The sequence below is a fragment of the Gobius niger genome (assembly GCF_951799975.1).
Source record: "Gobius niger genome assembly, chromosome: 8".
NCBI classification, from domain to species: Eukaryota; Metazoa; Chordata; class Actinopteri; order Gobiiformes; family Gobiidae; genus Gobius; species Gobius niger.
This window is the reverse complement of record NC_136859.1, coordinates 4,197,925-4,220,746: the sequence shown is the minus strand read 5'-3', so window position 1 is coordinate 4,220,746 and position 22,822 is coordinate 4,197,925. Positions and strand designations below refer to the sequence as shown.

The following is a 22,822-nucleotide window of genomic DNA, read 5'->3' as shown; positions in this document are numbered from 1 at the left end:
CAGCTTTCGGTTCTTGTGCCGTGAGCAAATATTAAAAACAAAAAAAAGAAAAAAATTCAAAAAGGACGGGAGAGAAAGACGTTGGGAATGGAAGTCAATGGGAGGTTTTGACGGGGTTTGGCGACAACTAGTGGCGGATTGATAGAATGCACCCTTGAAGTAAAATGGACAGTAAAGAAAGAAAAAAACGAAAGAAAACATTCAATAATTCACCTCTTAACCCCCGCATCAACTGAGCACTTTTTTATATTGTTGGCTTTACCCAAATCTAAAAGTTTCTTGAAAAAAGCATCAAAATAGCAACAAAAATGAGACGAAAGAGCGACAAAAACATGACAAAAATGCAACAATGAATAGCATCAAAGCGACAAAAAAGCGATGATAAAGTGACAAAAATGTGTGACGAAAAAGCAACAAAAACGCCTCAAAGGAGCGACAGAAAAGTGACGAAAATGCAACAAAAATCCAATCAAAAGAGTGACAATACAACAATCCTATATGAGTTTTGTAGGTCTCAGCTTTCAAATGAGACGTCACTCTGGCCTATAGGATGTAACCTTTTAGATTTGGTTAAAGCTGAACTGGAGAAAATGCACTTGTTTAAGGTGGGGGTTAATTTAAGATTAAAAGTCAATCGTATAATGTACATATTTTTCCAGCTCACAAGGCCTTTATTATTATTATTACTATTATTAATGCAAAAGCCTTTCCATGTTTTTTTGTTTTTTTATATGGAAATGACTCTTTTCTTTGTCTAGTATTTTTGTTATTTCTGTTTGTTTTTTTAAATAGGGAAATGTGAGATCATGAACAGGGTTTCTGCGGGTCATTAAAAGCATTAAAGGCCATTCATGAATTATCCCAAAAGTTAAAGCCTTAAAAGTCGTTAAAAAGCATTAGATCAGATTCAAATTGGCATTAAATCTAAATTACTTTGTCAAAAAACACAACTACTAGTTTTGAATATCAACATTATTAGGCCACCTTGGTTACCTATGCCCTGTTCATTGAATGACAGTGGAGTTTTGGTCTTTTGGAGACACCTAGTGGCAGATACAAAGACTGCAAGTGCCCGATTATAGCCGTACAATATGGCAGTTTCTCTTTTCCTTCTCCATTGAACAAAGACTTAAAAATACTACATTAGGAAACGCAATAAATCTGCTTTTCAAACTAACATGGTCCAAAACCTCACTGTATAAATATTTAGCGTAAAATTGCTGATGAGCCTGACCACAGTTTGAGAATCTTCCCACTGACTTCCATCCGTTCTCGGTTCCTCGGTTTCTGATTAGGTTTTCGTGGTGTGTTTCTCCGGGACGTTTTCCTGAGCTCCGCCCGGCGCCTCCTGCCTTATGCAAAACGACCCTGTGCTGTTGAAGTGCCATCGACCCCGTGTTGCTTTACTTTACCGTGTTCTGGCCGCGCTCTGGAACCAAACGTGGGGGAAAACTGTCGACAATGTACAGACAGTGCGGATTAATCATGTTAATTATGTGTCTAATATTACGCATTGATGTAATCTGGAAAACAAAACATAAAATAATCCAAAAATACAGATCGATCCAGAGAATACGCCCTGAAATGAGACTTATCGAATCCTTTTTATGATAAGATGCAAGAAATGTCCATTTAAAGCTTGGATTATTTGAACTTTTGAGATTAATGGATTATTATTAATGCTGTGAAGATCTGAATCTCTGTAATGAACTGACAGATAAAGGTTTTTCCGCCGCCTCTTGTTCCAAAGCGTGTTCCCCCCGACCCCCGTAGCCAGTATTATGTGTCTGAATGTTACTTTTACGTTGACTAATGTTTGTTAATGAAGATGCACAGAGGTAGAAATGTATAAAAGTGTCAGACCAGTGACATTACAGGACTGGACCCAGTGGGGGCGGAGCCAGTTTTTCCTATTAACTGCTTACACTTTCACAAGTCGTATCTAAAAAGAAAATGTATGAATTAGAAAAATGATCATTAATCTCAGTCACAGGGTCCATGATCTCTCTGTACAAGACCCAACATTTCCTCAAAGTAATTTTACCGCTATATAATTTTATAGGCCTGTGATGTTACCCAAAACCCAGCAATATATCGTCTGCAATCCCATCCCCGATATCGATCCGAAATTCAAAGAAATTTGTTATGATTTTAAAAGCTGATTTTAAAAGCTGCCGGCTCCATATACTGGGTTGAAGGAGAACATTTTGGCAAGTTTTTTTTTTTTATATAGTCGTTTTGTAGACAAGCTTTGGGGGCCCCGGACCCCACTTTGGGAACCACTGGTCCACAAATCAATATCAAAACTGCTGTTTGGAAGATACTCAAATTTACAATGGCGCAAAGCATTTAAAGGGGGAAATTTAGGAAAAAAATGGGAAAATAATAAGCAAAAATTAAGAAAAAAATAGGAAAAGTTGGGAAAAATTGGGTACAAAATGGGATGGGACGTGGGTGCAGAAAAAAATTGAATAAATGTGGAATTTGTTCATTTAGAACTTTTAATTTTTAAATTAGGAGCATGTTTTTTATTATCACTTCCTCATCATTATCAATTCCCCAAAAAATATTGAGACACCCCAATGAGAATCTTTGGGCTGTGCTGGAGAAGAGTGATCACAGTCTCCCATCGTCAATACAAGATCTTACTGAAACATTAAACACTGGATCTTTTGACTTTACAGAAGCTTATATTGAAACTACTCCACAGTGAATGTGATCAAAATGGCATCTGTAACAAATGTGCATTAGCTTCAGCAGCAGATTGCATTAATGCCAGACAAAGCCCGCCCCCTTTCCAAATAAACACCTGTGATTGGACGATTTGCTTTTGGACCCTCCTGAAACAGACCTGATTCACAATGTTAGAATAAACCTCTATCTCGACATAGGAAGAGCAAAATCACACATTAATCTTAATCTGAACAGGATTTCCTCTTTGTGCTCTTGACAAACATTAGCGAACGTGTTTTACCGAGCAGTATTTTAAAAACGTGTCTTTTTTTTTCCTTCGATGGCCGCGTTACTTTCTCCCTTTCTCCGATGTGTAAACGTGTAGGACTTTCTTTTTTTTTTTTTTTACATTGTATAATATGTTTTATTTATTCGTTTAACCGTGTCCTGTACATTAATATTAGTCGGGTTTAATACTATATTATATTTTAGTACAAAAATAACCGCCAAGACAAACGTTCGTCTCTTAACATGTGGTTCTGGGAGGCGGAGTTTGTTCAGAAGTGATATTTGGAGATGATGGTGGAACTGTGACCAGTGTGGGACTTGGGTATTGTCTCTATACTGGCAAGAAAATAGGTGGAAAAGAGAGAAAAAAGTGTTGCTAAAACTGCATTTTTACATGGATGGAGAAATACAAGAACCACAGTTATCACAAGTTACTAAAACGTCTTGAAATATGACTTTGTGAAAACCTTTTTAAAAATACCTTGTCTTGTGCATCCGCTTTCCCGACGCTATTGAAATCTCTGTGTCTCAAACTTACAGCATGACTCGTGTTACATGAAGGAACTGAATGAAGATACAGTGTTTCCCGTTTCCTCCCCCTTTATTTCCCCTTTTTTGAAGCCAAATTTAAAGCTTTGTTTTTGGATTATTTTCCTCGTGCCAACGTGTGCTGTCCACGCTGCTCCTCTGTGTAAAGAACCCAGTGTTTTTTCTTTTTTGTATGCGTTAGTTTAGTTTCCATGACTCTCCATCACGAATAAAATCGAGACTGCATCCACGCGTCGCTCTGGTTATTGTGGCGCCGGGTCTGGGGTCAGGTGTGGATTAGATGAACCTGAAGAAACATCTAACATAAAACGAGATTATACACTGCGTTCCAAATTATTATGCAAATGACATTTTTCTAAGATTTTCTAAATTGTCAACTCAAATGAGAGTCAGCATAATTTTCAAGTCTTTAACTGGTAGAGGATCATTTAAATGTGGTGGAAAAAATTTCCTAGTGATAACAGTATTTTTTTCAAAAATAAATATAGTAAAAACCTCAAAATCTACTGTTCCAAATTATTATGCAACTCATCGTTTCAATACATTTTAAAGCTTGTAATTAACTGAAAATGGTCATTTGTTGAATTTGTAGCATTAGGAGGTCATATTTACTGAAATCAGAAGCTATTTCAATCAAAAAAAATATCAACAGGTCAAGTTATATTTTACCATAGGAGCCCTTGTGTGATAGCAGCTTCAAAATTCTTAAATCCATTAAACTTGTGAGTTTTTGTAGAGTTTCTGCTTGGATTTCTTTGGAGGATGTCAGAATAGCCTCCCAGAGCTGCTGTTTAGATGAAAACTGCCTCCCACCCTCATAGAAGTTTTTTTTGTTGAGGCTCCAAAGGTTCTCAATAGGGTTGAGGTCAGGGGAGGAGGGGGTCCACATCATGAGTTTCTCTCCTTTTCTGCCCATAGCAGCCAGTGATGCAGAGGTATTCTTTACAGCAGGACATGGTGCGTTTTCAGGCATGAAGAGGATTTTGTTCGGGAAAGCACGGCTCTTCTTTTTCTAGCATAGAAGACAGTGGTCAGTCAGAAACTCCACATATTTTTCAAAGGTCATTTTCACACCTTCAGGGAGCCTAAAGGGGCAACCAGCTCTCTCACCATGACTCTGGCCCAAAACATGACTCCGCCCCCTCCTTGTTGACATCACAGCCTTGTTGGGACATTGTGGCCATTCACCAACTATCCACTACTCCATTGATTTGACCATCCAGGGTTACACGGCCTCATCAGTGAACAAGACTGTTTGAAAATGAGTCTTCATGTATTTCTGAGCCACTGCAGCCGTTTCTGTTCATCAGCTTCAATTAACCGTTCCGGGGAGGCCCGGATAGAGGTTTTATGCACAACTGCAGCCTCTGGAGGGTCCTACACCTTGATGTTCGGGAGACTCCAGAGGGACCAGCAGCTTCAACTACCTGTATGCTGCTTTGTAGCATCTGTTCTTTTAATCTGATGTGTTTGTCTGGCAGAAACCGTCCATATTGTGCCATTATCTCCACAAACCCGAGTGTGTCTGAATCATCCACAAATCTCTTATCAGTATGATGATTATGCTTAATCTTTCATGAAATATCGAAGGTTTTCATACCTAAACCAAGGCATTAAACTATTTCACGCTTTTCATCAGCAGAGAAATCCTTTTTCTTTCCCATATTGCTTGAAAATGATGATCTGCATAATAAAGTGGAACACCCTTTTTCTGTAGTTTTTCCCTTAACTGGGCTTAACCTGAAAACTAATCATCCCAGGTCTCTGAGAGTAATGTCAGTGATTCATAGAGCCCCAAGACCGATACCATCCATGAGTTTCATTATTATTGTTTTTTTTTTTACCTTTTTGACACAAAAATCCAATTTGCATAATAATTTGGAACGCACTGTAGGCTCGTATTTTGGGTTGACACTTTCAACACAACAGGAAATAAGGGAGACATTTTGTAGAAATCAAGTCTCAGTTTGTCTATTCTATAGTGGGATTTATATGAGGTTTTAAATACAGTATAATATGGATAAAGTTAAAGGGACTATACAGAGTTTAACCTCTTAACTCGCACCTGAACGGATCCCATTTTCTCCAGTTTGGCTTTACCCTAATCAAAAAGATTCTTGGGAAAGAAGCACCAAAACAGCCCCAAAAAATGAGAAGAAAAATGTGACAAAAATGTGACAAAAATTCAACAAAAAAGTGACAAAAATTCAACCAAAAATGTGACAAAAATTCAACAAAAAAGTGACCAAAAAAAAAACATAAAATGGTGACAAAACACAGCAACAACGTGAGGATAAAGATCCATTTTGTGGGTCTTCCTCTAAGAGCAGAGGAAACATAACAACGACTTCAACATCAGGAAAAAGGAACACGAGAAACTAGAGAAATACCAGGGGCTCAGAGAAGAGCTGGAGAAAACCTGGAGGGTGAAGGCATCAGTGGTGCCCGTGGTCGTTGGGGCACTCGGGGCAGTGACCCCCAAACTGGAGGAGTGGCTCCAGCAGATCCCAGGAAATCAGACATCTCGGTCCAGAAAAGTGCAGAACCCTCAAGCGCTGGTCAGGAGGAAAAAGAGACTCTCCGCGGAGGGTGAGGAAGACTTTTTTTTTTAATATATATATATACTCACACTCACTCATTCTCATTACAGACGCATTGACTAATAACTAACAGAACTGTCCCCAGAGCAGCTTTAAAAAGTCTGTCCTGCGCTCTTACTCTGAAGGACCTGCTGCAGCAGAGACTTCACTTCCTGCAGCTCAGATCTGATCGACTTCAGCTCCGCGTCGACGCTGAGCTCTTCTTCTGGAATGTCCTGGAGTCTGCGTCGAAAAGAAGAGGCGTTTTAGAAAAGTGAAAACAAAAGCAGTGACGACGAGCAGCCGGTCACGTGACTCACCCGGACGCCTGACGCTGCAGAGACAGAAACTCATCCAGTGTTTCCTGGAAAAGAAACATTCAAGGTAAAGGTTTGAGGAGAGAGTCCCTTTAGAATCATTTCTAAACTGGTTTGAATCAAAGGATCTGGCAACGCGAAGTGTGAAGCTCATTCTGGTTTCTACACGAATAATCATCTAAGCAACTTCTACATCATGTGAAATGTTTTTGTAATTGTCAATAAATCAACATTGAAAACCAATATTCGATTAGAGGACACAGGATATGTTAATAAAGTCTTTGATACTCAGGCTTTAAAAGACAGTGTTTAGCAGGAAGTAGAAAATCAAACTCGGTGCTTTTTAACCCCTTAACTCCCACTTGAACCGAGCACATTTTCTCCAGTTTGGCTTTACCCCAGTCCAAAAGCTTCTGGAAAAAAGCTGTGACAATAGCAACAAAACTGAGACGAAAACAATGATGGAAATGTGACAAAAAAGTGAGAAAACATTGACAAAAAAGTGACGAAAAAATTATGAAAAAGTGGCAAAAATGTCACAAAAATGTCACAAGAAATTGACAAAAAATTGACAAAAAATGACAACAATTTGATAAAAAATGGATGAAAAAATGACAAAAATATGATAAAAAATGGAAGACAAAAATCTGATAAAAATTTGATGAAAAAATTACAAAATGTGACAAAAATGTGACAAAAAATTGACAAAAAAATTGACAAAAATTTGATTAAAAAATTGACAGAAAATTGACAAAAAATGACAAAAAATGAAAAAAATATGACAAAAAAAAAGACAAAAAATGAAAAAAATGTGACAAAAAATGGACGAAAAAATGACAAAAATATGACAAAAAATGACAAAAATCTGATAAAAAATGGATGAAAAATGTGACAAAAAATGGATGAAAAAATGGATGAAAAAATGACAAAAATGTGACAAAAATGTGACAAAAAATGTGACAAAAATCGGATAAAAATTTGACAAAAAAATTAAACAAATGTGACAAAAAATTGACAAAAATGTGACCAAAAAATGACAAAAATTTGACAAAAAAATTACAAAAATGTGATAAAAAATTACATAAAATTTGACAAAAATGTGGTAAAAAATTGATGAAAAAATTACAAAAATCTGATAAAAATTTGACCAAAAAATTAAACAAATGTGACAAAAAATGGACAAAAAATGGACAAAAAATGGACAAAAAATGGACAAAAAATGGACAAAAAATGACAAAAAATGACAAAAATGTGACAAAAAAAATGAAAAAATGTGACAAAAAATGACAAAAATGTGACAAAAAATGTGACAAAAAATGGATGAAAAAATGACAAAAATATGACAAAAAATGACAAAAATCTGATAAAAAATGGATGAAAAAATGTGACAAAAAATGGATGAAAAAATTACAAAAATGTGACAAAAAATGACAAAAATGTGACAAAAAATGTGACAAAAATCTGATAAAAATTTGACAAAAAAATTAAACAAATGTGACAAAAAATTGACAAAAAAGACAAAAAATTGACAAAAAATTGACAAAAAATGACAAAAAATGTGACAAAAAAAATGACAAAAATGTGACAAAAAATGACAAAAATGTGACAAAAAATGTGACAAAAAATGGATGAAAAAATGACAAAAATATGACAAAAATCTGATAAAAAATGGATGAAAAAATGTGACAAAAAATGGATGAAAAAATGACAAAAATGTGACAAAAAATGACAAAAATGTGACAAAAAATGTGACAAAAATCTGATAAAAATTTGACAAAAAAATTAAACAAATGTGACAAAAAATTGACAAAAAATGACAAAAAATGTGACAAAAAAAATGACAAAAATGTGACAAAAAATGACAAAAATGTGACAAAAAATGTGACAAAAAATGGATGAAAAAATGACAAAAATATGACAAAAATCTGATAAAAAATGGATGAAAAAATGTGACAAAAAATGGATGAAAAAATGACAAAAATGTGACAAAAAATGACAAAAATGTGACAAAAAATGTGACAAAAAATTGATGAAAAAATTGATGAAAAAATGACAAAAATGTGACAAAAAATTTGAAATCTGATAAAAATTTGACAAAAAAATTAAACAAATGTGAGAAAAAATTGACAAAAACTTGACAAAAAATGACAAAAATGTGACCAAAAAATGACAAAAATGTAACAAAAAATGACAAAAATGTGATAAAAAAAATGACAAAAAAGTTACAAAATGAGTCCAAAATGATTTAAAAAAAAATCTGATGACGTGAGGAAAAAGATCCTCTCGGTTCAGGCGGGAGTTAAGAGGTTAACCAAGCACACTATCGTCTTTTCCCAAATCTAAAGCTTGGGTTTTGCCCTGTTTTGATCTATAAAGGAGGGGGACTCACCTTGACCTCCCATGTGATCTGGGCGCGGTCGCTGTGGAGGTGGGCGGGGCCGTGGCCGTGGGCGGGGTCTCCCTCGGCCAATGGGGCGCAGTGTTTGGAGACGTGGAGCGGGTCGTAGAACCGGGACAGAACGGACACGGAGTCCTGGAGCTGCAGCACCACGGCCGCCTGCTGCATCACGGCGTTGGCCTGGGAGTTATCGTGGACCCTGGAGCCGAGGCAGAGGCAAGGCCGGATTAATGCAGGGGCTCACAGGGGCTAAACCCAGGGGCCCGGCAGGTTGAAGGGCCCCCGGGCTTACAGAGAAAAATGTGTGCTCAGTACTGTAAAGTAGTTCCCCCTCTCTCTTTGCATATTACTCCCTCACATTTATCAGATGATTTTTTTTTTACTTGAGACTAAACCAGGACTAAACCAGGACTAAACCAAGACTAAAGCAGGACTAAACCAGGACTAAACCAAGACTAAACCAAGACTAAAGCAGGACTAAACCAAGACTAAACCAGGACTAAACCAAGACTAAACCAGGACTAAACCAAGACTAAACCAAGAGTAAACCAAATATTAATTCATTTATCCATTCATTGTAGAGAGAGAGAAATCCGACAGACAGACATACAGTATAAGTACAGATGTTGTTAAGGTGCTATATAAAAAAATATTGATTTATTATGAGAAAAAACTTGAGCCCCGGGGCCCATTTTACTTAAATCCGGCCCTGGACAGAGGGTATGAACATGACGTTACCGGGAAACCACAGGCACATCTGCAGCACCGACTGGATCAACAGGATTTAATTATATTCACTGCATGGAGTGTTTGGCAAAGACTGTAAAGGTGAGGCTTTTTCAAACTGTCAATGTTTTTATTCCTTTCTTTTAATTTTTATTTAGCTTTTATTATATAAGAAAAGCATCTGGAGATTTTAGTGAAATTATACTTTGACTAAAATTACAAATAACGGCTTTAAATTTCTTTTCACGATCTAAACATTGAAATATTCACCAAAATAATAAATGAAAAACAACATTTTCCACATTTCTTCTGTACAGAGACAGAAGTCATTATTTCTGTCTAGTACTTCACTCCTGCTCCAAACTGAAGTACTGCCCAGTTGCACTTTACTTTTACTTTTACTGATTACTTGACAGAGTGGATTCCAGTGAGGAAACCACAGCAGAAAAATGTGCTTTACCCACAAAAATATAGGTTTGTATAAAATGCAAAAACACTTTTTGTACCACTTTCTCCTGCTGTTTTAGTGATCTGAAAACTTCCTCCTTTCGAGCATGTATTGTTTTAATTTACTTGTATTTTGCTTCACATTGTATACGTTTTTATTCCAGAGTCATGACTGTGCACATGATATGTTTGAAATAAAGAAACAAAAGCAACAAACCACGGCCCATGATGTAGTTGAGAAATATTAAAATTTTCACTGAATTCAACACTTGGAATGGTGGTTCCCAAAGTGGGTTTCGGGTCCTCTGTGGGTCCTCAGAGGTACTGCAGAGGAGCCTCCAAAGGTATTAGTGTTTATTATTCAGCCTAACCTGTTGTCACTGCGACCTTGCATTTTATATTAAACTTTAAACTTTCTAAAAAGAGTTGTTTTTATTGGCAGTTGTGATATTTGGATGTTTTAAAGGAACAGGCCACCGTTTTTACAGACTGAGACATGTTCTTACCTGAGCTTAGATGAGTTCATTTGTACCTGTCTGGTCTTCACGCGTGTCCTCAGTCACGTAAACACAGCACAGACGGCGTTAGCATTTAGCCTCTCCTCCTCTGTAGCTCCAAACCAGGTGAAGATAGAAGCTACCAAGCTCTTCCACGTTTTCCCATTAGGGGAATTATGCAATATTTACTTTTTCAAGCTTTACATCATGTTATTACGTCATTCACTCAGTAAAAACATGCCTGAAGTGTTGCCTTGGCGCATTCACGTATGTTTGAGTAATCTGTAAAAACTCTGATGGCGGCCATTTTAGGGACAGGTTTGCCTGAGTCCTCCTAGGAACGCCCCCACCTCCTGGAGACGCCTCCGAGCTTTCGTCACCAGCCGAGTAACCAACCACTGCTCCTCAGCAGAACCCCCTCCCCACTGATGCCACAGACAGCGTGTGGAGGGGGCGTGTCGGAAAGGCTCAGAGGTTCTTAAAGAGACAGAGGCCTATTTCAAGACATTCACTACAGCCATTTTGAGAGAGCAATTTTATACAAGGCAGTTATTCTAATTTACTGCATTTACAGACCAGCAGAAGGTTTGGTCATCATTGTAGTGTGATATAGACTGGTGCTATGTGATTGAAAAAAGCATAATACCCCCTCTTTAAATATGGCCACATGAAGTGTTACACGATAAAGTATAGTTACACAAAATTAAACAATGTGGATTTTCTAAGTGGATAAAAAGGGGAACTATATTGTCAGGCGTAATTATACCAGGAGTAGTTAAAGTAAAGTGAAGATATTACTCTGGAAGAGCTTGGTAGCTTCTGTCTTCACCTGGTTTGGAGCCATAGAGGAGAGGAGGCTAAATGCTAACGCCGTCTGTGCTGTGTTTACGTGACTGAGGACACGCGTGAAGACCAGACAGGTATAAATGAACTCGTCTAAGCTCAGGTAAGAACATATCCCGCTCTTCACCCACTTTCCCTCTGTGCTGTCCCGAGTCTAAGTCTTCTGGCCCCCTTCATGTAGGTTTGTGATGTGTGACCTCTGACCTCTGGAAGGTGTCGGTCACCATGGCGATGAGCAGGTTGACGCAGAGGATGGAGGAGGCGGCGAGGAAGGAGCCGCAGAGCAGCGGCGCCATGACGGGGTCCAGGGCGTTCATGGCGGCGTAGTCGTACTCGTCCACCAGAGTCATCCTGTAGAGCGTGAAGAGCAGGTCGCCCACGGTGCGCATGCTGGGCACGGCGCTGGAGCCTTGCACCAAACGCCAAACAGGAAGTACAGTCAGGCTTTAGCACCGAGCTGCTCTGAAAAAGCTTCTCTGGATTACCGACCTCCGAAGATGATCCAGAAGCTGCAGGCGTACGGGATGTAGATCTCCAGGTACAGGAACAGGAAGCGCAGAACGTCTCCGGCCACTTTCCCCAACATCACGATGAACGGCCCCATCAGCCTGAGGGACACACGGAGGCAGCGCTTCACACGTCACACAGTCTGATCACGTGATGCATCAGGACTTCCAATACTGCGGGAGCTTCACTTAACCTCTTAACTCCCGCCTGAACCGAGAGGATCTTTTTCCTCACGTCATCAGATTTTTTTTTCATCATTTTTTTGTTGGATGTTCAACTCATTTTTGTACTTTTTTGTCTTTTTTGGTAAATTTTTTATCACATTTTTGTCACATTTTTTGTCAATTATTTGTAATTTTTTTGTCAAATTTTTGTCATTTTTCCTTCCATTTTTTATCACATTTTGGTCATTTTTTTGTCGATTTTTTATCACATTTTTGTAATTTTTTTGTCATATTTTTGTCACATTTTCGTCAATTTTTTGTCCATTTTTTGTCAATTTTTTGTCAATTTTTAATGACATTTTGTGACTTTTTGCCACTTTTTCATCCATTTTTCATCACTTTTTTGTCACATTTTTTCACCTTTTTTTTTGCAGTTTTTTGGTCATTTTTTGTCATTTTTTTATTAAATTTTGGAAAAAAAATTGTTAGATTTTGGTCATTTTTTGGTCATTTTTTGGTCATTTTTTGTCACATTTTTGTCATTTTTTCGTCCATTTTTTCTCAAATTTTTGTCATTTTTTTTACATTTTGGTCCTTTTTTGTCACTTTTTTTTTTTTTAATTGTCAAATTTTTATCACATTTTTGTCATATTTTTGTAATTTTTTTCGTCCATTTTTTGTCAATTTCTTGTGACATTTTTGTGACATTTTTGCCACTCTTTCGTCAATTTTTCGTCACTTTTTTATCATTGTTTTCTCAGTTTTTTGTCACATTTCCATCATTGTTTTCATCTCAGTTTTGTTGCTATTTTCAAAGCTTTTTTCCAGAAGCTTTTGGACATGGGGGAAAACCAAACTGGAGAAAATGTGCCCGGTTCAGGTGGGAGTTAAGGGGTTAAAGAGGAGCGTTAAAGGTGGAGCGTTTCCTGCCGTTGCCGCGGTTACCTGAAGGCCCGGACGTATTTCATGAGGCGGAGCCAGAGGAAGATGACGGCGACGGAGAACAGGCGCAGAGACTCCCGGTGCAGCCGCTCGGACGGAGACACCACATCCACCACGTGCACCACCGTGGACACGCCCAGCAGGCAGTACACCAGCCAATCAGAGAGGTTCCTGCCAACACACAGCCAATCAGAGAGGTTTCAGCCAACAAAGAGCCAACTTTTGCAGCAACTTTTGGACAATTGAAACTAGAGTAAAGCTAAATGAAAGTTCATGAGACTAAAAGCTAAATAGAAAAGAAAGGACATAAAAAAATCTATATTTCCATTACATTAATTTAAGATTTGTGTTTTACCACAGGTCTCGGCTGTAGTTGCCCCTCATGTTCTGAACCGTCCTCAGCTGATCCTGGAGAAACGCTTTGTCCTGAACACACATGAGTAAACCATCACAGACCAAAGCTTTGTGACTCCAGGTCCACACTCGTCACATGAGCCAGTTCAGAGTCAGTTTAGCCGTGGTTTTCTTTAGAGCCGACCTCTGACCTGGGGCCACATGGGGTGGCAGCAGCGCAGGTCGTCGTGGATACGCCTCTGCGCCCACTTCCTCTGGCGGCGGAGCTTCCTGTCGGAGCGGCGGATGTCGAACACCTCCCTCAGCACCTCCTCCAGCGTGAAGAGGAGCGCGATGGCGGCGATGAGGATCCGCCACCAATCCTGAAACACAGTGTCACGTTTCCTTCACAGAAACCAAAACATGCACAATGACGAATCTCCTACAGTGACAAGGAAAGTTCAGCAACAGTTCATAAAGAATAATATATATATGCTCTTTGAAAGCTTTTATTTCTTTGAAGGGGCTTATTAGTTTAAAAACTCTTGTGTGCTGGTTATTTCTTGATCCCACGTGTAGCAGCAAACAAACAGCCTAATGTCGAGTGGTTCTCAAACTCAATTTTTTTTTATCACATTTTTGTCATTTTTTTGTCTTGCTCTGTTTTAGACACTTTTTAGCCCCACTTTGGTCCTGACTTGATCTTGGCCTGGTGGTGTTCTGGAAAAGTTTACTATTCACACGTTTTAGTATTCGTATATTAAGTATATTAACCTCTTAACTCCCACTTGAACAGATCCCATTTTCTCTAGTTTGGCTTTACCCTAAACAAAAAGCTTCTTGGGGAAACAAGCACCAAAACAGCCACAAAAAATTAGAAGAAAACAAAAATTCAACAAAAATGTGACAAAAATTCAACAAAAATGTGACAAAAACTAAACAAAAATGTGACAAAAAATCAACAAAAAAGTGACAAAAATTCAACAAAAATGTGACAAAAATTCAACAAAAATGTGACAAAAACTCAACCAAAATGTGACAAAAATTCAACAAAAATGTGACAAAAACTCAACCAAAATGTGACCAAAAAAAAACATTAAAAAGGTGACACAACACAGCAACAACGCGAGGAAAAAGATCAGTTTTGTGGGTCTTAGCTTTCAAATGAGGTGTTACACAGGCCAATAGCCAAAAAGGACAGAAGGCATTCGGTTTAGGCGGGTGGTAAGAGGTTGAAGGGACTATACAGAGTTTAAAAATGTTAAAAGTAAGTATTTTCCTCCGACTACATGTTTCAACAATGTCCTAATGTGTAGAAGGAGCCCAAACATATTCACCACAACTGCCTCTAAAATCCTGCACTCAAAAAGGTGTTAATTTGGGTCTGAAGTGCCGTCATGCATGAGCTTAATATAGAAGCTGCAGTTACACGTATGACCTGAGGTGGCAGTAGTGAGTATAAAATGGCTAACTTGCATCTAGCCCCTTTAAGTATATTCGTATCTTCTTGTGACCTGTGGCAGGACGTATCGATGAGCGGCGTCCCTCGTCACGGACACAGAAATGGCCACCGTCGTCCAGGAAACGTTAAACAGGAAGTTGAGCAGCAGCAGAAGCCACGCCCCCGTCCTGGAACAGAAACAGACTTTTCACAACGGGAATCTTAACCTCTTAACTCCCACCTGAACATGTTTTCTCCAAATTCTCCAAATCGAAAAGCTTCTTCAAAACAGAGGCAAAAAACGAGAAGATGAGGATGAAAACGCAACAAAAAAAGCTAAAAAGTGACACAAATAAATGACAAAAATCCAGCAGAAAAGTGACAAAAATCCAGCAAAAAAAAGACAAAAATCCAGCAAAAAAAGACAAAAATCAAGCAGAAAAAAGTGACAAAAATCCAGCAGAAAAAGACAAAAATCCAGAAAAAAGTGACAAAAATCCAGAAAAAAGTGACAAAAATCCAGCAAAAAAATGACAATAATCCAGCAAGAAAATGACAAAAATCCAGCAAAAAAAGTGACAAAAATCCAGAAAAAAGTGACAAAAATCCAGCAAGAAAATGACAATAATCCAGCAAGAAAATGACAAAAATCCAGCAAAAAAAGTGACAAAAATCCAGAAAAAGTGACAAAAATCAAGCAAAAAAGTGACAAAAATCAAGCAAAAAATGACAAAAATCAAGCAGAAAAAAGACAAAAATCCAGAAAAAAGTGACAAAAATCAAGCAAAAAAGTAACATAAATCCAGAAAAAAGTGACAAAAATCAGGCAAAAAAGTGACAAAAATTCAGCAAAAAACAAAACAAAAATCCTGCAAAGAAAATGACAAAAATCCAGCAGAAAAAAGACAAACATCCAGAAAAAAGTGACAAAAGAGCAGCAAAAAAGTAATAAAAAAGTGACAATAAACACATAAGGGAAATAAAAAGTGACGACAATGGCAAAGAGGAGAGAACGGGTTTGGTTTTGGCGGGTGGTAAGAGGTTAATGAGCGCGTTTGCTGTGCGGAAATCGAGATCTGCCGAACCTGCCGTAGAGTTTCCACTTGACCTCGATGAGTTTGAGGAACACGGGGTTCATGATGAGCTCCAGTTTGCCCTGATGCACCACCACCTCCAGCTGCAGACACAACATTACTATACATTTATAAAACATGAAGTAACAGTCTAAACGTAAAAGATCAGAGCACTCACAGGGGTCGTGGGGTCCCTCTGGTCGGCCTCTGTCAGAACAAAAACACAGCAGATCATAATACATTGTAAACAGCCTATAGTTTGATATTGAGGTGGTGAAGCTGAGAATTCTCTTGTGGTACAAAACCATCAGATTGACCCCTTCAATACACTATATCCAATTTTTGTAGACTGGTTTATTTTTGAGGTTTTCATGAGCAAAACTATGAGGATAAATCTGCAAATTACCACTTTCCACACTTATACAGAATATCATAAGTTAAAACCTCTTAACTCCCGCCTGAACCGAGAGGATCTTTTTCCTTACGTCATCAGATTGTTTTTCCATCATTTTTTTGTTGGGTATTCAACTCATTTTTGTAACTTTTTTGTCATTTTTTCGTCAATTTTTTGTCACATTTTTGCCATTTTTTTGTCAATTTTGTGTCATTTTTTTTGTCAAATTTTATTAATTTTTTTGTCACATTTTGTCACATTTTTGTCATTTTTTTTGTCATTTTTTGTCAATTTTTTGTCATTTTTTGGTCATTTTTTTGTAATTTTTTGGTCAAATTTGATCACATTTTAGTAAAAATTTTTGTCCAATTTTTGTCATTTTTTTGGTCAAATTTTATCACATTTTTTTTGTCCCATTTTGTCCCATTTTTTTCTTTTTTTTGGTCATTTTTTGTTATTTTTTGTCACATTTTTGTCATTTTTTTTGGTCATTTTTTTTGTCTTTTTTTTGTCAATTTCTTGGACTTGTGAAATTTATTGGACATTTTTGCCACTTTTTCATCAATTTTTCGTCACCAAACCAAACCAACCCACCAACGAACCCAAGAGGTCCATTCTTTGCCCATAATCACAAAACATATTTTTTTTTTATCTCGGTTTTAGGATCACACAAAGGCAGGAGTTTTTGTTCATTTCTTGCTCAGCCCCAGATATTGTGCCTTTGAATGTCTCAAATTGAGCATAATCACTCAAGTTAATTTTTTGCTTGTTAAGATTTACTTGGGCTAGACTAGATTGTTCTGAGGTGTTTCTGACTTGTTTCTATACATTTTGTCTTTATTTCAGATTAATTTATACCAAATTTAAACCAAATTATCTCAGAACAACTCATACAGATAGAACGTTGTAATTCTAAGGGGACTTTCTTCAGTCCCTCTCTCTCTCCCATAGAGATATTATATAATGTAATGAGACGTCTAAAAGTCATATAAATAAAAGCCGCCCAGTGTAGACCCAGTGTTAGACAGAACCTTTGCTGTGAGGGTCTGCGGGCTCTGGCTCCAGGAGGTTGAGGTAATAAAACTGCTGCCGGTTCATCGTGTCTTTGACGAGGAACTGACTCAGAGCCAGTTCAGCCTGAGACACGAGACAAACGTTCACATCGTAACAGCAGATTCGTTTAGGTTTTGTAGAGATGAGGTGTGGCGGCTCTGAGATGGTTTGGGGACAGTGTTTACCTCCGGGGCCATGTGGCTGATGAGGGCGGTGATGCAGAGCTGTCCGTCGGCGTCCGTAAGCCCCGCCTCCGCGCCCAGCTCCAGCAGCACACGCACCGCCGCACTGCGCTCTGAAAAACAAAACACCTGGAACCGCTGCACAGGAAACATCTGGGATAATAATCAGACTCCGTGACGCTGCCGCCCTGAGGAGCGAGGGTCTCACCCATGTTGGCGGCGAGCTGCAGCGGCGTCCGCAGTTTGTGGTCCACGGAGCCGAGCGAGGCGCCGTGTTGGACGAGCGCTCGGATGGAGTTCACCGCGTCGCTCTTCGCCGCGAAGTGAAGAGGAGTCTGTGACTGAAGCGACGTCCGGGACTCTGGGTCAGCTGAGACAGAGGAGAGGCCCGGGTTACAGCGGGACAGGGGTTAGAGAGACCCACAAAACTGATTTAAACGGATCTTTGTCCTTGTGTTGTTGCCACGTTTTTGCTCTTTTTGTGGCTTATTTATTGTGTTTTTGTCACCTTTCTGCCACTTTTTTATTGAGTTTTTGCAACTTTTTAATAGATTTTTTGTTGAGTTTTTGCCACTTTTTATTGAGTTTTTGCAACTTTATTTGTTTTTGCAACTTTTTAATTGATTTTTTATTGAGTTTTTTTTTTGCCACTTTCTTGTCACTTTTTGATTGAGTTTTTGCCACATTTTTATTGAGTTTTTCATTGACTTTCTGCCGCTTTTTTATAGATTTTTTTATTGAGTTTTTGCTGCTTTTTTGTCACTTTTTATTGAGTTTTTGTCACTTTTTTATTGAGTTTTTTATTGAGTTTTTGCTGCTTTTTTGTCACTTTTTATTGAGTTTTTGTCACTTTTTTATTGAGTTTTTTATTGAGTTTTTGCTGCTTTTTTCTCACTTTTTTATTGAGTTTTTGCCGCTTTTTTATAGATTTTTTAATAGATTTTTTATTGATTTTTTGACGCTTTTTTGTCACTTTTTTATTGAGTTTTTGCCACTTTTTTATTGAGTTTTTTATTGAGTTTTTCATTGAGTTTTTGTCACTTTTTTATTGAGTTTTTGCCACTTTTTTATTGAGTTTTTGAAGCTTTTTTGTCACTTTTTTATTGAGTTTTTGTCACTTTTTTATTGAGTTTTTGCCACTTTTTTATTGAGTTTTTGAAGCTTTTTTGTCACTTTTTTATTGAGTTTTTGCCACTTTTTTATTGAGTTTTTTATTGAGTTTTTGCCGCTTTTTTGTCACTTTTTTATTGAGTTTTTGCCACTTTTTTATTGAGTTTTTTATTGAGTTTTTTATTGAGTTTTTTTTTTGCCACTTTCTTGTCACTTTTTGATTGAGTTTTTGCCACATTTTTATTGAGTTTTTCATTGACTTTCTGCCGCTTTTTTATAGATTTTTTTATTGAGTTTTTGCTGCTTTTTTGTCACTTTTTATTGAGTTTTTGTCACTTTTTTATTGAGTTTTTATTGAGTTTTTGCTGCTTTTTTCTCACTTTTTTATTGAGTTTTTGCCGCTTTTTTATAGATTTTTTAATAGATTTTTTATTGATTTTTTGACGCTTTTTTGTCACTTTTTTATTGAGTTTTTGCCACTTTTTATTGAGTTTTTTATTGAGTTTTTCATTGAGTTTTTGTCACTTTTTTATTGAGTTTTTGCCACTTTTTTATTGAGTTTTTGAAGCTTTTTTGTCACTTTTTTATTGAGTTTTTGTCACTTTTTTATTGAGTTTTTGCCACTTTTTTATTGAGTTTTTGAAGCTTTTTTGTCACTTTTTTATTGAGTTTTTGCCACTTTTTTATTGAGTTTTTTATTGAGTTTTTGAAGCTTTTTTGTCACTTTTTTATTGAGTTTTTGTCACTTTTTTATTGAGTTTTTGCCACTTTTTTATTGAGTTTTTGAAGCTTTTTTGTCACTTTTTTATTGAGTTTTTGCCACTTTTTTATTGAGTTTTTTATTGAGTTTTTGCCGCTTTTTTGTCACTTTTTTATTGAGTTTTTGCCACTTTTTTATTGAGTTTTTTATTGAGTTTTTTATTGAGTTTTTCATTGAGTTTTTTCCACTTTTTTATTGAGTTTTTCATTGAGTTTTTGCCGCTTTTTTGTCACTTTTTTATTGAGTTTTTGCCACTTTTTTATTGAGTTTTTATTGAGTTTTTATTGAGTTTTTATTGAGTTTTTATTGAGTTTTTATTGAGTTTTTGAAGCTTTTTTGTCACTATTTATTGTTAGTTTTTTATTGAGTTTTTGCCGCTTTTATGTCACTTTTTTATTGAGTTTTTGAAGCTTTTTTGCCACTTCTTTATCGAGTTTTTGACACTGTGTGGCTGTGGCAGAGTGGTTAGCCTGAGCGCTCACCGTTGTTCTGCAGCAGGAACAGCACCATGTCGCTGTAGTCGAGCGCCGACGCCACGTGCAGCGCCGTGACCCCGAACTGATCCGGGATCAGCAGGTCCGAGCCGCGGTCCAGGAAGAAGCGCATCACGTCCACGCTCCAGGCGCGGGAAATCTGACACACAGGGTTTAGACACTTTAGATATTTCACAGGAGATGATTCACACTTCGGAAATGTTCTGAATGAATTAAAGGCCCGATAACTGGATATTTTGTTACTGCAAATGTCACACTGGTAGTTGTGTCTAAGTTCCTTTCCTAACACAGTCCAGAATTAGATCAGCTTTTACATTTTTAAATCACAAAGGTATTTTTTTCCACAAATGTGTGAAAGGTGCCCTAGCCCAAATACACCATTACTAATATTTATTTTATTTATATATTTTTATTTTTATTTCTGTGGGTTTTTTTTTGCACACATGCACAAAAATTTGGGGAAAAAAATGGGAAATAGTGGAAAAATGTAAATTAAAAAAATATATATAAATGAGGGAAATGTTTTTTTGTTGCTTTTTTGTCATCTGTTCAGGACAATTCTTTTTTTGAGCGACAACACAATGTAAATGTTTTCCAGCACAGATTTGCATATTTCTGATGGTTTGCAAAGTTGACATATTAATTTCTGTCATTCTATCTCTGTATCTCCCAGCCCTACTGTGTGCAGAGTTGATGTTGTCCTGAAAAGCTGGAAATGGGCCGGTTCAAAGCCTAAAATTCTGAGATAGAGCTCCACACTCCTCTCCGGTCCGGAAGAAAAATTCCCCTTGCTTTGAGACCGTATTGATTTTGAATAAAGTCTTTAACTCCGTAACTCCGTCAGCTTGGGCTGAATCCAGCTCTGTGGTTATAAAGCGACCGCAAAGTCAGACGCAGGTGTAAAAAGCACGTATGAGATCCATGTAGTTTAACTGTGAGCCTTCATCCTAGAACTACATTACCCAGGATGCTCGGGAGTCCCATAATCTACTACGAGGCTTTTGATTGGTGGAGCTTCACGTTCCCACACGTGTTTATTTATTGTAATGTAGAAAACATATTATAAACAATTTATTCAAACATAATGCAGGCAGATAGTTGAGGTTTTATCCATATCTAACACTGAGAGTAAGAAAAACATCAGATGGATCAAAAAAATGTTCCCAACGATACAATTAAACGAACCACCGATCATTTTTATTCCAATTAGCAGGATTCAGATTGTTTAATAGTGAAATAATATAGAACTTTTGTCTGCAAAGTAAAAGAAACTCGCCGTGTTTGCTGAAAACCTGGTTGCCTTGACCAGCGGGCGCGATGTCGCAATGGTTCTTGGGATACGGAGTTTCTATAGTCAGGAAGTGAACGATGTCACAGCCTTGTACCTTTGCCTTTTCTTCAACATTGTGTCTTCTTTTTGGATTGAAATGAAACATTTTATGGTCACGAATTGCTACATCGCTGATTAGCTTTTGCGGTGACGTTAAACTCTTAGTATTTGAATTTTTGGAAAATCGACGGTCGTGTAGACAGGGATTTTTTGCTTCCGGACCGGAGCAACAAGACTGCAAGGGGCGGGACTGTGGAGCTCTATGAGGTCCCATCTCTCTCCTTGTGTCCTCCTTAATGAAAAGAACAGTTTTACAAAGCGCACCTCGTGTAGAACCGTCTGCCCGAAGCGATCGCCGCTGTTTGGATCGGCTCCACCTGAGATCAGCTCGTCCAACAGGTCGAGGTCCACCTGAGGAAGAAGGACTTTATTCTGACTCTGCAAATACTAAAACCGACAGTTTCTGAGCGTGTTTACCTGGTCGTTGTCCTGGTTGTGAGCGGCCAGTTCCCTGAAGTGATTCAAAAGCCTCTTGTTCAGATCCTGGGTCTGAGTCCGAGTCCGAGTCTGGGTCTGATCCTGGTCCCGGTTCAGAGGCAGCTCCAGGTTTACGTTCGAGTCCAGCTCGTCTTCTCCGTCTCCGGCCAGCCCTCGGTACCGGACCTCAGCTGTGTCTCCTGCGTCTCAAAGAATCATTAAAGCATTGAAAGGAGGGGAATACCATTGTTTAAATAATCCCCTAGATCCACTAATCCACCTTTAACACCAACAACATCCAGAAGGAGCAGCTACCTGAGAGCTTGTTCTTCTTCTGTCTCCATCGTCCGCAGGAATACGACGCCCAGCGAGCGGCCGACCTCACCGCGGCGTAAACCGAGCGCAGACTCTGAAACATCAGAGACAGAGTTCATGACGAGACGAGATCCATTTTGTTTTAAAGGGACTTTACAGAGTTTAAAAAATAAGTATTTTCCTCCCCCTGCATGTTCCAGTAATGCCGATTTTCATTTTTGCCAAACACCAATAACCTCACCATTATAGCCTGAAGTAAAGAACTTTTTTTCTGCAAATACCAATTGGTTCTCAAGTGGTTTTGGCTTCGGGATCCACCATTACCCTCGGATGACAAGCCACGACAGCTGTAGTTTGTCATATATCGTATAAAATATTGTATTGTCAACACATTTTTTATTGAACACGCAGTAGATATGCTTTTAACAGATCAAAGGTGGTGTGTGCAGCTTCAGATGGAAAATATGGAAGGAAAAAAAAAGTTTTCCACTGAAAATGGTTCCATGACCCACTTTTGGATCCCTACAGTTGAGAATCACTGTTTTACATTACGACCAAGTGGGATGTTCTGCCTGGACATTTTAAAAATACTGCATTTTTAACAGGTATTTGATCTCTTATTAGCATCATAATATTTCTCAAAATCATCTTATGGGCCTGACGTTGCCACCCATGTCTTAATGTGTAGAATGAGCCCAGACCTGTTCACCACAACTGTCTCTAAAATCCTGCACTGTCACTCAGAAAGTTCATGCACGAGCTTAATATAGAAGCTGCAGTTACACATATGACCTGAGGTGGCAGTAGTGAGCACAAAATGGCCAACTTGCATCTCGTCCCTTTAAAGACACTCCATCATTGCTCGATCAAATATGAAAATCATATTCATTTTTTAAATTAGTCCACAATTTCTTGTTAGTCAACATGAAA

General features: G+C 37.9%; 1 protein-coding gene across 1 annotated transcript in view; it reads right to left on the bottom strand.

The window, feature by feature from the left end:
* Window positions 1-6,202: 6,202 nt before the first annotated feature.
* The window catches only part of LOC306966688 (uncharacterized protein), a gene marked incomplete at its 3' end in the record, with an annotated part of 17,884 nt that continues 1,264 nt past the window's right edge, over window positions 6,203-22,822 (bottom strand). The window contains exons 2-19 of the mRNA XM_079561501.1: window positions 21,893-21,986; window positions 21,578-21,777; window positions 21,425-21,511; window positions 19,759-19,909; window positions 17,615-17,776; window positions 17,410-17,519; window positions 17,203-17,308; window positions 15,956-15,984; window positions 15,790-15,881; window positions 14,778-14,892; window positions 13,476-13,646; window positions 13,286-13,356; window positions 12,934-13,101; window positions 11,807-11,925; window positions 11,522-11,726; window positions 8,796-9,003; window positions 6,410-6,453; window positions 6,203-6,332 (exon numbers count right to left, since the gene is read on the bottom strand). Of these exons, the coding sequence (XP_079417627.1) occupies window positions 6,203-6,332; window positions 6,410-6,453; window positions 8,796-9,003; window positions 11,522-11,726; window positions 11,807-11,925; window positions 12,934-13,101; window positions 13,286-13,356; window positions 13,476-13,646; window positions 14,778-14,892; window positions 15,790-15,881; window positions 15,956-15,984; window positions 17,203-17,308; window positions 17,410-17,519; window positions 17,615-17,776; window positions 19,759-19,909; window positions 21,425-21,511; window positions 21,578-21,777; window positions 21,893-21,986 (2,262 nt within the window). The remainder of the gene's footprint in view (window positions 6,333-6,409; window positions 6,454-8,795; window positions 9,004-11,521; window positions 11,727-11,806; window positions 11,926-12,933; window positions 13,102-13,285; window positions 13,357-13,475; window positions 13,647-14,777; window positions 14,893-15,789; window positions 15,882-15,955; window positions 15,985-17,202; window positions 17,309-17,409; window positions 17,520-17,614; window positions 17,777-19,758; window positions 19,910-21,424; window positions 21,512-21,577; window positions 21,778-21,892; window positions 21,987-22,822) is intronic.